At 49.5% G+C, this 18,363-nt stretch overlaps 1 protein-coding gene across 1 annotated transcript in view; it reads right to left on the bottom strand.

Annotated features, from left to right (window-relative positions):
- Nucleotides 1-16,198, bottom strand: part of LOC119107885 (serine/threonine-protein kinase BRSK2) — a 111,119-nt gene extending 94,921 nt beyond the window's left edge. The window contains exons 1-3 of the mRNA XM_037231457.1: nucleotides 16,109-16,198; nucleotides 10,863-10,948; nucleotides 10,258-10,398 (exon numbers count right to left, since the gene is read on the bottom strand). Coding sequence (XP_037087352.1) covers nucleotides 10,258-10,398; nucleotides 10,863-10,948; nucleotides 16,109-16,177 — 296 coding nt within the window. The 5' untranslated portion in view covers nucleotides 16,178-16,198. The remainder of the gene's footprint in view (nucleotides 1-10,257; nucleotides 10,399-10,862; nucleotides 10,949-16,108) is intronic.
- Between the last annotated feature and the right edge of the window lie 2,165 nt (nucleotides 16,199-18,363).

Below are 18,363 nucleotides of genomic sequence, written 5' to 3'. Positions count from 1 at the left end.
ACATCAAACTGCGCGTCACCAAGTCTACAGATCCCATCAAAATCATGTATTCTAAAGTAGTCGGGAGTTTGGGAGACGGCGTTTCCTCAGATCTCGGAATCAAAGCTGTGCAGTAATGCCACTTAATCATCAAGCTTTATTGACATGCAAATGAGGTTTGAAAGTTGCAAAATGCGTCATTCGTTTCAGCTTTCCAGCGACCAGGCCCTAAATTGTGTGGCAAATTATGGCACCCGCTCTTGGCTTTGATCAACATCACGCCTTGAACATGGTAATAAATGAGCGAAAAATGACCATAGTCGTCGACGCGCCCTAAAACACCAGTAAGCGACAAGAAGCACGTGGTAACCATGATCTCGGGCTAGCACAGTGCGCTGGGCAAAACTTCAGACAAACTAGAAATCAGAGAGCCGATGACAAAAATGAAGATCAATGAAAAAGTGTTTGGAAGACTAGCGTGACAAGACTCGCCAACCAAAACTCGAGTGACTGGTCCCTATAGCGAAACATGGCCTATGATGCAGACGAATGTTGCCCATTGTAATGCTCATTGTCTGGTCTCAATATCGTCCCTCCAAGTCACGGCCCTTCTTCACGCAGCGGATAAACTCTGGAGTTTCAGTTACAAACCTGCCATCACAACAAGGCAGACATTCCCCGTACACGCATCATCTCACCTTCAAGAAACGCCACTGCCTACTAGTGACGCTGCGCGGGTCTTCGAGCTACCGCAACTCGCGCCTTTGATGCCGCCGGCCGGCTGGGTCAAGGTCCTGACATGCCTATTCACCCTGCGGTTGCGTGGCTTCACGGGATTTGGTGCAGACGCACCGCTATTCAGGTTCAGCTACGAACTACATGATCAAGGCAGGAGTGCTGACAAAACGACCTCCTCTATAGAGTCCATTTTGCCTCTCCAGCTGACGAACGTCAGCTCTCCAGTGGGTAACACACATTTTACACACTACTGCAGCAGCTATTTAAAGGCATCTCATAACTCCATCTGAGGAAAAGTTTCCGCGTATGATTGAGCCAATTGTGCCGTTTATTCTTTCAACGTTATCATATATTCTTTGTCGGTATTTTTGGTATTTTTGGTCCGTCTCCCACCTCTTGTATTTTCTCGACATGTGACGACTGGCGATAAACAAATTGTGAATAGTGATATCGCCGTGAAGAGACGTTTTGCGTTTTGCTTATTGAAAACCACGAAATACTACATCAGGATACCAGGCGGCACATTGACGTATACCTTATTACAACACACTCATGCATATTGGGCATATCCAGTGTTCAAACCTTGATTTTTGGAAACGTGTTGTGTGCAGTCATATCACTACAATGCACATTAAAACTCTATTTTTCAATCTTTTGATCTTAACAATGCAACATGTCTGTACAAAACACTTCGAAAAGGTCATTCACCACTGTGTTACGGGCATTGCGGTGCAGCATTTAGAACACAATTGTATTACTGTAGCGGGCCAGCCTTAACATGGAGCAAAGGCTGTCCATAGGTATCACCATTTCATTTCATTGTTGCAGCCATGTAATGAAAAAGCCCTTCTGCTGGTCCGATTCCGTTATGCCTGGTCTGAGCGTAGCCAACGAGAGCGGGCAGAAGGGCGGCGTCCGGGGGGGCACGGGCCCCATCCGAGGTGACCGGAGCCGTGCCACCGGCGCGGAGCGACGCCGTGACACCTCACCTCGCCCGTCCAGCGAAGGAGCGCCCCGCCGAGCCCGGCCGGCTGGCAAAAACGCCACCCCGGCCGGCAACAGGGGGCCTGGGACCGTGGCGCGCCGGTCCGGCAGTTTTTGCCGTCCGGCGCCCGCCCGGAGCCGCGTATATAAGCCGGCGGCGCCGACCCTTCGGCATGGCATCGGGGTACCTCGTCGGGCTCCAGCCATGAAGATCTCAGCCACCCTGCTGCTGCTCTGCGGTAAGTCGAGCGGCCATTCACGTGCAGCGTTTGGATGGATTTGATTTTGACAGCGGTGTTTCACCCTCGCGTTTCATGTTTGATGAATCGACGCCGGGGTTTAAAGGACATGAGTTCACAGCACAATTTCAAAGTTTCAATTAACTATGCAAGATGCTGTTCTTAAGAGACCACGTGAAAAACGTGGATCACAAAAAGCGTAATTGTTTGGACTGATTTTCCGTGATTTGCTTAAGTTAACTGACCGCAAGAAATATGAACCATAAGAAATGCACATTAAATGGCATTCAGAGTTGTTGGTTTTTTTGCTAGCAGTTGACAGTTAAAAATGAGATCAACTCAAGACCAATATATGCCATTGATGACGAAGTTCCGTTCAAAAATTATTAGCGCTGATGACATCTCTAGCACTGAAATATTTGTCAAGATTTTGCAGCATGATTTGAGCCACTAGAACCAAAATGAACAACTCTTTTATCAATGCAATAGCGTCAATATTTTGCTCCACAGTGTGCGTCACATATTTCTAAGGTCGGAATTTCTTACCAAATCTCGGTGACACACAATTCGCCAGGCTTCGCCTGCTGCTTGGTGTGTGTGTGAGTGGGGGGGGGGGGGGGGAGTGTCAACCGATTGAGCTTGGCAACCGGCATTGTGCCATCGGTTAGAAACGTATGATACTGTATCGATTTGCATCAATGAACATAGCATAATCTTGCTGTTTAACAGGATTGCAAGCCAGCTTTGAAAATCTTAATTATTATATATGGGATAATGCCATTAAAAAACAGACATCCGCGTGGAAAAACATACTTCAGCAGTCTTGCTCACAGGCTGTCTTGCTCTCACTCTTCCGGAAGCCTTCAACTGCGTTTAGCGGATCTAAGTCGTGTCATGCACTATGATTGTTTATTTTATCTCCCTTCACGTGGGAAAGCAGGTCATTTTTCTTATTAAAAACCTCTTTCCCCTTGAAGAAAGCATGCTAGTTTAGCCCGTCATGAAAATAGTTATATGCCAGACTCCTCATGCAGGCCGCCTTCCTGTAACTTTTTATTCGCCTTACTTTCGCATCATGCGCTTTAAAGTGAGACTGTCATTCCAATTTTATGTCTGCACCTATGTTATACGCAAAAGTAGCCTTTCATTACTAATGATGTATATATTCTAATTGTCATACCAGAACGTTATCATCATTGTCTTACAAGTTTGCTTGACGGCTTTTTGATACCATATTTTGACTTGGTACTCCAATCGCATGCCATTATGTCAGAAGTAGTGACATATTCGCGAAACACAAGTATGACTGTCCTGTTTCGCGGAATAGAATTTAACATGTGAGGCAAAAATGCAACAACGAAATATATAAGCTTATACTCCCTGCTTACAACACTCACAATAAGCAGCTATTGCCATGCAATATCTCATGGTCCAAGGTCAAGGTCCAAGGATAAAAAAGAAACAACAAAAGTTTTGATCCCTTTTCATTTCCCTTGGCAAAAAGGCACCGATCAATATGTTAACCAGCCAAAACTGCGCGCGTATGTCACTATGCCACATGTGCGCACCATGTCTACATAACTCCTGAGATTTGGCGTTTGCCTTATGCTGTCGGTGATGAAATGCTAACACAAATGCGTCATCTTCAACTGGCAACAGCGCTAAGTGACAAGCCTTCAGCTAATTCGCTTTCTGCAGCCATGTGACATACTCGAAAAGGTTTCGCTCAGAAACGTCATAAATATGTACACATGTTTTTTTGACGTTGTCTGGAATACACCATTCCTTCAACGAGTTTCGGATCCACCGTTGCGGTGGCCTCCAATTTGGCCATTCCTTCAAAATCCACTGCTACAATTGATCGTTATTGGTCTAGTTTGCGATATCGAGTATCGATGTCAAGTTATCCATTTTCTGGCGTGAAGCTCAAGCGATAGCCAGTGCTCGAACAAACATAAACAATAAAGTCCTGAAGAATTAACAATGTGACATGGTCTGGCATGACATCATCCCTCTAAAAGATTGGTATGATTTGCAAACCTTATCCACTAACGATACGAGGGTCGTCAGCCTTAAATTACTTAAACAGGAGAAAAGCTAAATAGCCAGTTCGCATACGTCGTTAACATCAACACAGTTACACTATCCGTTTAACTAGCGAAGATCTGTATTAAATAACATTCAAATGAAGTCATCCTCAGCTATTAAATCGTTTGAAACCATGCAGAGGTTTGCACTGTCATCTAGTGTCGAGAAAAATAGTGATTGCAATCATATGCGTTGTCCGTGACCGGACATACCCATTCCAGCACCGAACGAAAAATGTCATTAAAAGCAAGAAGTTTTCGGCGGTAAGCGCAGAATATTCTGTCACCAAGTACAGAATAACCCGACACACCACTTTTTTGTGCCCTCCGGACGCGCGCTATCCCCCCCCCCCCCCTTGCCCCCTTGCCATGCTTGTCACTCGGCCTGCAGTCGCCGTGCGCCGCCATACGCCACAGGCTCCCACGTGCCTGACGCATGTCCTGTCTGTCCGCAGCGGCCGCGGCGACGGCGCAGTATGGCGTCAAGCCCAACAACCAGTACGAGTACCGCTTCGTGGCGAAGCTGATGACCGGCATTCCGGAGCTGGCGTCCCAGTACTCCGGCATGGGCCTGCGTGCCACACTGCTCGTGCAGGCGCCCGCCGCGGACATCATCCAGTTCAAGCTGCGCGACACCGAGATGGCCGAGCTGAGAAACCGTCTGGTGGAGCTGCCCTGGCACGTGAGCTTCCCGCTCGAGTGGCGTCCGGTGACCGACGTCAAGGAGCTGCTGGAGCAGCCCTTCAAGGTCACCGTGCGCAACGGGCAGATCACCGAGGTCATGGTCGGCGGCAACGAGCCGGAGAGCATGGTCAACATCAAGAAGGCGATCGCGCAGCGCTGGCAGATGACCATGACGAAGGAGGTGATCACTGAGTTCCCGTCCGGCAAGTTCTTCGAGAACGAGAAGCAGCCGCTGTACTTCGAGGCCGATGAGGAGTCCATTGGCGGCCTGTGCCGCACCGGCTACACCGTATCGCCGATCCTGGAGCCTCACACGCAGCTCGAGACAATCCGCTCCTTCGGCATCAACGTGCGCGATCAGTGGCGTTGGACCGAGCAGAAAGTGCCCACGGAGGTCAAGAAACCGCGCTTCCTGGTCACTAAGAACATCATGCACGACAAGTGCATTCGGCGTCCGATCTTCCAGCACATGAGCCCTGCCCCGATCCACTGCAAGGAGAACATCACCGACTGCTTCAACACGCACGCCAACAGCACGACCATCACACGGTATCTGCTCCGGGGTCGCCGCAGCCAGTTCGAGATCGAAGCCGTCAGCTCCATGGGTGTTCACATGGTGTACCCGTTCCAGTCGGTTACCGAACAGCTGATGATGAGCACCAACCAGACGCTGATCCTGATGTCAACGAAGCCGATCACCTCTCCCTTCCCGGACCCGCCACAGCCGCGCAGTCTCAAGCAGGTCAGCTGGGGCATCCTCACCAGGGAAAAAAAGACGCCTGAGAGGCCGTTCCTGCCCAAGCCAACGCTGACCGACGCACCCATCTTCAACTTCGCCGTTCCGATTCTACCGCTTAACCGGATGTTGGAAAACATGCCCTTGCCAGCTATGAAGAAGAGGGTTCTGGAGATCATTGCCAGTCTGGACGCCACCTTTGAACAGGTCCCCGACCCGGAGACCCGTGACGCGCCCGGAATGGCCAACGTGCTGCAGTCCTTGCTGAACATGATGTCCCTGCAGGACTTGGAAGAAATGTACGGTGACATAACGAAGATTGCGGATCGCGACGTTGACGTCATGCAGAAGATGTACCGTGAGGCCGTGGCAATGGCAGGTACCAACCCCTGCATCATGATGGTGAAGAAGTGGATCGAGTCAAAGGTGGTTGTCGGCACCGAGGCTGCCACGCTTGTCATGTACATCCCTATGCATATCAAAACGCCCACCATCGAGATTCTGCAGGAACTCTTCAAGCTGCTGCGCAACGGAATCGCCCAGAACGACGAGCATCTTCGCCAGAACGGGATGCTGGCCTTTGCCAACACTGTCAATATTGCCTGCATTCGGCCGGCCACAACCAAGAACGCCTTTCCGGTTACCATGTTCGAAGAGTTCTGCAATGCTGAGACGCCGCAGATCACTCAGCAGTGGGTGCCGTTCTTCACCAAGCGCGTAACAGAGGATGTGTCTACCCGCGAGAAGATGGTAGCCTTGAAGGCGATGTCGATGCTGCAGCATCCGGCGGTGGTGCCGACTCTGATGGAGATTGCCACCAAAAAGTCAGAGAGCGTGCACGTTCGCGAGATGGCTATCTTCGCAATGATGAAGTTCCGCATGATCAACCCAGTTCTGGTAGAGCGTGTCGTCAAGCCAATTGCACTTGATAAAAACGAGTTTCCCGAGGTGCGCATGGCGGCCACCGCCGTCCTCGTCTCGGCCAACCCGCCTCTGGCCACTTACCAGCAGCTGGCTCTGAACACCTGGACCGAGAATGACCAGCAGCTTTGCAACTTCGTCTCCAGCTTCTTGGAGGAGGTAGCCAACCTGACCGCCATCAACATGCCAGTGCTGCGTGACGTCCGAGAGAAGGCTCGGGTGGTGTTCAGGCTGACTCGGCCGGTGCGCTACGGCGACCTGTGGACCCGCTCCACCTTTGTCCGGAGTCACATTGATCTCCTCATGGTCACCGGCGAGATCGATACGGTGTCATACAAGACGCCGTTTGACATATCTACCTTCACGTACCGCGGCCACATGCGCAGCTACAACAGCATGGTCTTCCTCCCGCTGGCGATGCACACCAGGTTTGTCGGCATGCAGAACGTCATCGACTTCCTCACAGCCCCCGACAGCGCCGTCAACATCAACCGCTTCAACCGCGGCCCTCAGCCCGTCCAAACTTCCATCGGGGAGATGGCCGAGATCAAGAACCTTCTGAAGATGGTTAAGCGCGAGAACGAGCCACTGATGGTGTGGCTGCATGCTGCCTTGATGGGATCCATGGATCGAGTTTTTACATTCGACCAGCAGGCTATCCAAGGCTATCTGCAGAAAATGCGTGACGGCGACAGCAACAGTCATCACTTCAGAAACTTCCAGAAGCTGATGCATCTGATAGACCATGTCGTCGGGCTTCCCACCGATGTTGGAGTCCCCATGATGCTGTTCAGAAGCGCTCCTGCCGTCCTGTCCATGCGTGGAGATATTACGCTGAACACAAAGAAATCCGCTGATGGAAGCAGGGTAATCCGCATGGACGCAACGAACCTGCAGCCGTTCTTAAACGTCAAGATGATGGCCTTTGTTGCGGCTGTAAATCCTCTCACGATGCGAATGCTATCTGCTGGTGTCAACCACAACATAATGGCGAGCCTTCCCATCACTGCCAGTGCTGAGTGGGATTCCAAGAGCAAGCGCATCGAACTCTTTACACAGTTCATCAACATGCCCAACCCGGTCAACATGTTGCGGCTGGAGACCTGGCCGTTCACCTCGGCCTGGGACCTGATGCAGATGACCAACAATATTCGCCATAGCCCGGACACGAAGGCCATCCACGTGCGGCCGCCTACCAGCAACGAGATGCGTCTGGGCAAGGAGATGTTCGGAATAGACTTGACGATGGTGCACAGGAGTGAAGACGACTTTGGCGGCATTTGGGAATACCTCCGTAAAATGCGTGCGACCTACAACATGGGCAACATGTTCAGCGTGGTGCCGACAATTCGACCGAACCTGATGAAGCTCTTCCTGGACACTCCGCGCGCCACCACGCAGAAGCTGATCATCTCCATCGCTAAAGACACCTTCCGCCGCCACTACACGCTGGACACGGTCAACAACCCGGAGGCGGAGCCCGTCGAACGCATCGAGTGGCTGGGCGACAAGGCACAGTACCGCGATGAGCGTCATGCCGTTGTCGAGAAGGACGCACGCCGCGAAGTTCTGAAGCGAGCGCGCCGCACTCTGCAGGGCATTCACACTGGTGAGGCCACGGGCTATACGGTGGTCTTCAGCGCCATGGGCATGAGGGAGCGCCGGATTGCGCTGAAGATGTTGACGACGACCGACTCCAGCCGGCTGAACACGAAGATGGACTGGCGCGTGCTGACGACACCCACCGACGACATGCCGGTGAAGAGGGAGCTGATGATGGACACGCACGTCACCTGGCCGAGGGTCGGTCGCACTCTGAACGAGCTTCTCATGTCGGACATGTATGCGCCGATTGAGATGACTGCCAGTCTCGCTCTCAACGGCACCGTGAACCGCCTGGTCACCATGACTGGTGCGCTGCGCCAGACAGATTTGTACAAGATGTGGGCTGCTAAAAACCGCCTCACTGACGAGTGCCGTGAGGTGAGGAACGATGGCTTTGAGCACGCGCCTGTCTGCGAGCGCGCTATGATCGCGGCGTCTCGTCTCAACCGCCTCAAGCTGGACATGGACATCAACATGAACCTTGACGAGCACATGACCACCATGTCTATGATGGTGAAGGATTCCTCCACCAGAAAGACCAAGCGTGCGATGTCATCATGGACTGACATCATCAAAAACTGGATGATTTCCCGGCTGGTTCACTTCCCCAGAACACTCAGGCCGTCTCACCTCAACAGCGCGAACAAGCGCAGCATGGATTTACAGTTCAACCCATTCCAGAAGACCTGGACCCTCATGACCGACGATTCTAAACACACGATGATCGTCAAGAACATCCGTCCCGTAGAGATGCTCTGGTGGAGGACCAACGGCGTGTACAACAAGCACAACAACTTCGGAATGTCCATCCCGTTCATGCCATTCCTGAACATCCGCGATGGAATCAACGCATACGAGGACAGCTGGGACACCCTGAACCGCAAGACGATGGGTGAAGACATGCACAAGTGCATCATCGACGAGCGTTTCATCAAGACCTTCGACAATCTGACGTTCCCGGTCGACATGAAGAGGTCCTGCTGGCATATGATCGCTGGCGACTGCTCGGAGGTCACCAACCTCGCCGTCCTCGTCAAGCCGGTCGGCATGCGGAAGGCCGTGCGGATCATCACCAGCACTCGCATCATCGAGCTTCTGCCGACCGGCATGGACTACTACATGCGCGTGGATATGAAAGACTCGCGCCGCCTGCCGGTCGGCAACCTCGTCGTCCTGGAGACTAACACCAATACCAAGGTGCCTGAGGCACGCATCTTGAAGTGGACGACCGACCTGCTGGAGGTGGAGCTGCCGATGTACTGGGCGCGCCTGCGCATCGTCGGCCCGGCGGTTGAGCTGATGCTGGAGCCGATGTTCCTGAGGAACCGCGCGTGTGGCATCTGCGGCGACATGAACGGCGAGCGCTGGCAGGACATGGTCGGCCCCAAGCGCTGCCTCTTCTTTGGCGCCCGCGAGTTCCAGGCTGCCTACATGGTGGACAAGACTTGCCAGAGAGATCCGCTGCCCAACTACGGGGACAACTGCGTCAAGGTCAAGCGCGAGTCCTGGATGAAGTAGGCGGCCACTAGGCAAGCACGGCAGAGCAAGCACCAGGGCTGGGCCCTTTTCAGGGGAGCGGGCTGTGTGTTAGAGGACAGTGTGTTTTGGATGAGTGCTGTATGTTACGTTGCGCAAATGGTACGATCAATAAATGTTTGGTCGCTACAATGTCGTGCCTTTTCATTGCATGGCACCGACCATGCCGACCCCGCCATGGGTAGATGAAGTGAAAGCGATGCGTATGAAAGAGGATGCCAGTGGCTACTATCGCATGTATCCGTGAACTGAATTGCGCGGATAATGACAATGTTTTGTTTCGGGAAACGCTGGATAAGGGATGGCGAGCAGAAAAAACGACATATTCTTAATTGGCTTGGTTGAAAAACAAATAACTTGGCTCCATTTCCAGTCCCTTCCACTGCGCATTCCAGACGCATCTGGCATCAACTAACCGACAAAATTTCGTACATTTGAATTTTTGTGCCCCTCCTAGCACAAACGGTCACTCGTCGTATAGTAGTCCTGAAGGCGCTAGATCTCGCAAAATATCGATCTAATCAGCTGTTGGAAAGAAAGTCGCTGGCAAGTAAACTAGGCAGAGCTCACAGTGTCTGACTGAAGACTGAGACACGTATGCTGTACGCTGGATCTTATGCCTCAAAACAGGATAGTTCTGCGACCCTCTTCCCGCTATTCCCGAACAAATTTTCCGTAGTAATCACCACAGGAGTGATGGTGGCAAAGCGGTGGCTGCCTAGTCGGCAACTCTTCTGACATCACTTACCAGATGGAGTGGCTGTGACAGAAATCCAGCGCGGAAATGATCTGTCGGAAGAACCTGCGCGCCTCTTTTGGCGTGAGCCGGCCTTTCTTCACCAGGTAATCGAACAGCTCGCCTCCAGACACGTGCTCCAATACCAGATATCTGCAAAGGAACAAGTGCGCTTTGCAGTGGAAGGAAGTGGCACAAATAGGTGGTAGTATGGTTGGTTGGACGTTCAAGAAGCGCAAATTGACTGCCTCCATGCGCGTAGGCAGCGTAGAACCTCACACTTTTACATTCTTGTGAATGTCTTATAAACTTAATTGACTGAGGCACTCAAAAGTGATTTTTATGTTGCCAGGAAAATGTCACGGTATTGCAATCAGTATTTGCCTTTATACACAGACTCAGCTCGGCTCCATTCATTTATCACAACTGGTAATTGTGGGTAACTCGCCGCACTAGAAAGGATATGAACGAATAAATTGTTTAAACATAAATGGAACGTAAACATCTGTGAACTTATCGTTTAGAAGATTGCACGATTAATAACATAGCCCTCAAGTGAGAACTAATCACCGTCACATAAGGAGTAAATTAGGGTGCCTCAGTGCGTCCATACTTACAAGTATTTCTTGTTATCATATACGTCATACAATCCTAACACATGTGGATGGTCGATGAGCTTCATGATGGCTATCTCTCGTTCCACCTGAAAGAAGTATGTCAATTAGGACTTTTGTATATTACATGTGACGTCATAACACAGTCAGCTATGTCTTCCAGCGTCATATGCACAAAAAATCACTAGAGCGATTTAGCAGGATGGTTATACGCCATAAAAGTAAGAGCGGCCACGTAACTCCATTGGTTCGGCATGTACATCTGATAGTTCTTATTCTGACAATTTACTAACAATGAGAGGTTTTCTTACCTTTAATATACCAGCATTCAGGAAGCTCAAGCTAAATGACGTTATCTAGCAAATCCTAGCTTCGTTGAAGATCATTAATGTTGAAAACTTCATGGTGAACTTTTCTTTCACTCCATGCTTGCTTGACGCTGCTAAGTCAGTACCTTCTGATATATTTAAGGTCGGTTATTGTTGGAACGCAAACTTCAAAGTCGCAATATTAAAAATATTATGCTGTTTTGTTGTGGTCACTCAAAACCACAAAAGGGACACAAATTCATCAAAATCGATCCAACTCGAGAAAACCCCTCGCAGACATGGGTGTCTTTACCTTTACCCTTCCCAAACATAAAGTGGCTGAGAAAAACATGAGTGTGGCAGCTGCGCCTGTCTACAGAACTCGTGCTTTCTTGTCATGTCTCCTAGTTGACTAGCTAAATCAGGAGAAGAAGAGTTGAGTCAAATATCTGAACATCACCCAGCTGAGCTTTTTCGATGACGAATACACGGCAAACGAGAGAGTTCGCTAATCTACTGAATAGTGCTGACCATGTGCCAGCTGCAATTTGATCAAGGTGCTATTTTTCGGTGCCTATCACCCACACGTGTTGTCTAGTGCAAGAGAGAGCCAGGATTTTGTTCCGATCGTAAGTTATGCACATCGGTTAGGCACTAAATGAGTAGAAATCGTCCGCCTAGCAAAGTTTGTGTTTCGTTTGTGCGACACGAAAAAGCTCTCTCCGCCAACGTATCGGGCGAAAGGACCCCATATGGAATTTTTCAGGAACGTGATCACACTATTCCTTCCCAAATCGTTTTTAGTTAAATGCAAAGAAAAAATGTGTCATAGTGCCCTGATACTTTTGGGATCCTTCTTCAGAACTGCTGTTAGCGGCATAATTACTCTACAAAGTTGGCCTTGCCATGGACACGGCCTACACAACATTTCGACGTACCTGTACCAGCATGTCCTACTTTCTTTGGTTGTAATTTCATTACAGCGGGCTTGCTACGGTCAAGAACAACTTACAAAAGTAGCAGCAGCGTTTCGTTCAAGTTCGAGTGTTTGTGGTCTGTTGGCGTTGAAATGCAACCTTCAAAGCTCAGAATGCTCCCGTGCTAGGAAAAAATAAAGTGGGAAAATGCCCCTGTGGATCAATTACCTTAAACTTAAAATTATATTCCATGTATTTTTTTCTCATAAAAATGCAATAAGGTCTGCATATTGGTTACAAGCACACAGCTGCATCGGTGTAAACCGTTCGTAAAAGAATGCAAAAAATCGATTGTAAACCGTTCGTTTCACCCGGCCACGCAATCGATCAGGTCGACCAATCATTCCGCTCTGAGAAACTTGCTACTACATTAGTTCCTGGTGCTGATTTGAAGTGAAAATGAAACTCATTTTGAACGCTTTTGATAGCTTTAACCTAAAGGTCAGATAATGCCACTGATCTGGTATGATCCGACGTGACCTTTTACTGAGGGAAAAGTACCTAGTTTAGGGCTGATTCCGTGAATGGTGCTATAGGCACTACCAACACCTACATCATATTTCAGTTTGTTTGGTTCTACGTGACGTGATGGTCATAGTCTAGTCACCAAAAAATTACCATAAATAAGCTGCCGAACTACCTGTGGATTTGGTGTCTCCACCTCCCTTAGTGTCTTAGATCTCAGGGGTCAAATCGGCCTCCCTCCGCCCACCCGAGTGCGTCGCGTTTAACCAGCCACCTTGGTGCCCACCGTTGGACGCCACCTAGGCGCAGTGCTCTGGCTCATTGTGTGATATTTTTACATGTCTTCTGTCGTTTCACATTTTATGTACTTATTTTACGTGGATAGCGGTCAGACCAAACAATAGCAAGTCTTCCGGATGGAATAATTGTTGTGATTGTCGTCATCCCTTGTTTGTCGGTGTAAACACAACGTTTCGGCCAGTTAAGTCCTCGGCCGCCGTCAGGTGCTATGCCCTGTTCCACATGGCTCGAAGCCAAACATCATCCAGTGCTGCTCAGGACACCGTAACGCCTGACGATGGCTGGAGACCTAACTGGCCGAAATGTTGCGCACATACTATCACACCAGACAACATCCGTGGAACTGATGCTTCGTCTCAATCATTCCGTGAAACTATTACCAGGGCTTTCTGGAAGCCAATCCTCAGTCGCCCAAGCACTGCATCGGATTTCGACGGTCGCATACATCAATTAGCTTTGACGGGTTGCGTCGGATTTGAGACTGCGGTCTCGTCATAAGTATGCATTTACAGGGATGCACGGAAGATGACAAACGGGCCCAAAGACGGGGGCGAGGGAAGTGAAAGGCGGAAACGAACCTAGCCCGTTGAGAGCGTTTCATTCAGAGTGCAAAAAAATCACAGCCAAGACACACAAATACAGCCCCAAAGCGCACATCACCGTCTGGTGTAAGTCCACGCACGGGTACTTTAAAACCTTACGCTCCAAGATATGCTGTGGTTCAACACCTTTTTTCCGATGCTAAGAAAGCGGCAAAATGTAGGACATTTGCGGTTCTGGTAACAAATTCAGCGATCTAACTTAGCCCATTTCCAGCCTTGCACTGGACCCAATAATCAGCTTGCGCGGTCGTACGTCCCGAGACTGGAGGTTCCGTTTCGCAGTCATGGTAGCCTTCGCCGTGGATCCTGATTATCTGCCAGTCCCTATGTGCTTCTGACATCAGGCCGGTGAGTGTTTTTCGGAGCGTTTTGAAACAAGGATGAGCACTGGACGGTTTCACATTGTTCAATATGTTTGGATGCCATTTCTGCGAAAAGTCTGAGAGAAGTTTGGGTGACTTTCTAAGGACGGAAAATCTTTGGGGATCAACGAACCCTTTTCGCGCCTGATAGTCTTTCCTACTCAAGGACGATGTTTTGCGAATCTGAGAGGCTCATTTGGAAAACAAACCTCCGTCTTTAGCCCAGTCGGCCTTCTAGTAGGTTCGGGTCATGAGAATCATGTGTAAGTACCTTACAGCTGTCCAAATGTTTTGCAACTCCCGTCTCCGTGCAATATTACTTTTTATTATAAATAGCCCATCTAAGCACACACTCATGTTGCCTGCCTCAGTTGCCTTAAAGACCTTGGCATATTCCGCTCTCATCCAGCCGAGGATATTCGAAAACGAATCAAACTAAGGCCGTTTCATTATTGCATGAGATGAAAACACAAACTGTAAAATGAGATGAAACGGCAAAACCAGATGAGACGGCGGACTCAGAAGGCTAAAAATGCCACACGGACGAATGCAAGTCGGCCAGCATTACGGGAACGGCGCTTCGATTGATTCCCAGATTGGACGCGACAGAAATGGCCTGTCCCATCGCCACCGGATCCAGGCTCGGGCTGTCGCACACACGCTTCAGCCGCACGACAGCTGACTGACATCAGCTGACTGACTGACATGCAGCGGTGTAAGACAGTAGATATTCCATTACGGTCCATCGTCGCCTGTCCTCAGCCGAAACTGTTTCCGTGCGCAGTTCCCACACCCACCCACAAACGCGAGCGCGAGCTGTCGTGACGTAAGGCGGACAACGTCGCCAGGTCGCGGCCTGACGGGCACAGGTGACCGCCGCCAAAATGGCGCCCATGTGCAATGTACGCTGACAATGGTGGAGGGGGGGGGGGACGAAAATCCCCTTAGCAAGATAAGCAATATCGGGGCTGATAACCTCAACCATTGTCCTTGAAGCTCGATAACCAAGATGCATTGATTTGGTTGAATATAGCTGCGCTTAAACGGGCAGTGCCACCCATAGAAGTTATAGCAAAGCCCTCAGCAGTGAATAGGATGGACTGTAGTCATCACTGCCCACGCGGCTGGATAGTGAAGCTGTGTGATCCAAAGGACAAGATAATGAAATAGCTTCGATTTAAAACGGCGTTTGCAGTTCTCGAATGTCTTTGTCTTTCCAATAATGCGTCTAGCTCACCAGGATTTTTCAGATAGAGACACCAATGTGTCCATACCATGAAGGCCGCAGTGAACTCGTTGACAAAAGTGAAGACTGGTGAAATGCAAAAGATGGTGTCGTGCCTTCTTTCCAATTATGCACGTCGGCAGCTCGAGAAAAGTTTCAGGAATCCTTCCAAACAATCTAGTATGGAAAACATGGTCGAAATTTACAGATTAAAAACTACGTGTGATAACAGGTGCAAGAAAAGCTATTTATTGTCAAGTGAAGAAGCGACCCTACCTCTTTTCCCCGTTGACCATCCACAGACCAGACGCACTGATTTGAGTCAAAGCAGGCTGTTATAGAGGCCCATATGACTTTAGATACACAAGCACCTTGGCAGCAGGTTGGTATGACCCGAATCTGGTTTGTTGAAAGGGGAGCGCGGTCTAAAGTGATGCGCCACAAGCATCGCTGAAAAAGTGCCAGCAATTATCGTGTTAGGTAGGACATTCTGAGCTTTTAATATGCCACTTGGCAGACCTGGGCTTGTGGCCTTGAGTAGTTACAATACACTTTTAATGCGGTAACATAGTAATATTTCAAACTGACCGGCGACACTTTCGCTTTGAGTTCTAAGCGTTTTAAGCTTTTTAATTTGGTAATGAGTATGTAATACGCGTATTTGCATATCATGCGTGCATATATGGGCATCTTTGCATTCGTGTAATAAAACTCATGAACTCCTTAAGTGTTCTGGCAAACTGCTTTCACGTATGGTTTCAGAACAAAGTGACACTTCGGGTTGACAAAGCAAAACGGAGCAAAAGACGTTCGCATCTTTATGTGACTCCGAGCCCGAAAGGGCCTTGGAAGCCAAAAAAAACCTTACAAGACATCATTAAATAGCTCTAGCCTTACCACCATTAGAGTATGACATATAGTTGATGGCATAGTCAACACCCGCCCAATAATCGCTCTGCTTGATATCATACTAACCTCGCACTTTGGTGACAGTAGCGTATTCCACTGACCTTTTGTAGCACGGATTCGCTCAGCTTTTCTTTGTTGACTATCTTGACTGCGACTTTCCTGCCCGTCATGCAGTGTACGCCGAGCTTAACCAAGCCTGGAACCAGAGACACAACATGGTCATTAGTACTCAGCAGCTTCTGGTTTCGTCATGACGACGTCACCGATGCTGTGACGTCATACCACCGTCTACCCAGCTGCGACGTGCCGACGAGAGGTGCCAGTGATGCTCTCGTTATCAAGCAATCATTTCTCACCCCGCTCGTGGGTTGGGTGTCAGAAGAGGGACCGAATGTTTCCGCCGTGTTTGATGGGGCCGCTGCCGAGCTGCAGCGCAGCTACGCCCTGGTGGGTGTTATTCAGCCCCACGCCAGTGTCGGATGTATTTTGCAGGCCGATGAAGACGACAGTTTCCAGGTCATGGCATCGTTTGGTCAGCGGCCTCGTGATTTGTGGGCGCCGATAGGGGAGGGGTAAACGCGTCTGTATAAGCCACTACGCGCCTGGGAACCAGAAGTACGGAGCTCGAGTCCCCGTAGCGCGCGCCCTTCCTGCCAAGGGGAGAGGCAGGCGGCGCCATATAGCCTCAGCAGCTAAGTGCGCCACAAAGTTCCAATGACGACGACGACGGCTCCGTGATTTGGTGGTTACTCAGTACATTACTAGGTCGTTCGCGTCTAAGCAGCCACTGAGCTAAAGAAAAACCACACGATATGAATGAGAGACAAACAGCAAATCAGTGGTATATGTAGTTATTCGCTGATCCAGCAGAGTAGGCCGACAGGCTGCTACATGCACGGTTATTTTCCCAGGAATCACAAATAATGGCTCAAGATAAAATGCTGTCGCTAGCGGTAATATTTCTCAATGGCTTATCGTGGTTCGTTACCAAGAAATAGTTGCACATTAAATTCGTGATCGGAAATATGATACTCGTATGTTGCTATTTTTGTATACTTACGTTGCCGAAGGTTTGTGGTAGCGAGTGAACAATTCGAATGAAAAATGATGCGACCGGTCATCATTGGTACCAAGTGACAATTAAGCAATCAGCGTCATTCATAACACAACCTAAATAGCATGGGAATTATGGTAACACAAAATGCTATTAATAACCCACGGACCTTCGCATTTCTTGTTGAATTTATGATAGTGATTAAGGAGACTGGATTTACGAGGACAATGTTTGATTCCGGGCAGAAAAAAGAGCAGAATTGTGACACTGGACAGATATCAGGTCAGGATTTGGATCCTGGACATATATCAGGACAGTATTTGGATTCTGGACATATATCAGGACAGGATTTGACTCAAGCTTCTTCAACTAGACGGAAATTTCAATTGAGGTATCTGATTGATCTCTGCTTTAAGCCAAATGTTCAGAAGCCTATGGGACATTCCTTTTGTATGTTCTGACAACAAAGACGTGTCTCTAGCATGTATGGTTTCGGGGCAGCTGCAGTTGATTTAGTAACACTGCACCGCGGTCTACGGCCTGCACGGGTGGCGGGCAGCAATCAACGACGCGACAGAACGCACGGCGGGCCGACATTGCTCCGCTACAAAGAGATACAGGATACAAATATGATCAAAACACATGAAATCATGCACCACTGTGCTCAGAGTTGAGGAAGAAACACGCCTGTATAGCTTTCGTGACACTACATGACAATTATTGGATGTATGACGCTATAGAGCTGAAAAGTGCGATAGTCGGGAAAGTTTGGTCCAAAACCAAGCGTAATGGGGTCAAGTTTTTTAAGATGGCCACATCAAAATTGTTAAAATCGTTTGACTCGTTGAGACCAGTCAAATGGTACTTTCCGCTAAACTGTATCTGTCTTAGCTTGGAAACACCAGGGGGTCGCATCGATCCCCCCCCCCCCCCCCCTATCAGCGCTACCGAGACGGCGAATCAGCGAGCGATGGTTAAACATTTAACATTACATGACAACATGCTGGCAGATATTTTATGAAAGCGCGCTAATGCAGAATATAGCGGATCCTTGAAAATGCTAAACGATGCCGGCAGCCATCGAACCGCCGAGAAGACCATCGCTTATCAGAAGAGTGAGCTCATGCAGCTGCGAACATCACCAGCTGACATGCTTATCACGCAGCCGCTCTCCATCTTTGTAACCATGACAACGCCGTTCTGCCTGAGAGCTCCAGATTTTCGTAGACCACGTCCAGGTGCTTCATCCTCGGCGTCTGGGGACAAAAGTGGCCCTGGCCGCTTTGGCAGCAGGTGGTTCTC

The sequence above is a fragment of the Pollicipes pollicipes genome, unplaced genomic scaffold (genome assembly GCF_011947565.3).
Source record: "Pollicipes pollicipes isolate AB1234 unplaced genomic scaffold, Ppol_2.1 Scaffold_6686;HRSCAF=7923_pilon_pilon_pilon, whole genome shotgun sequence".
NCBI classification, from domain to species: domain Eukaryota; kingdom Metazoa; phylum Arthropoda; class Thecostraca; order Pollicipedomorpha; family Pollicipedidae; genus Pollicipes; species Pollicipes pollicipes.
This window is presented reverse-complemented; position numbering and strand designations above follow the sequence as displayed.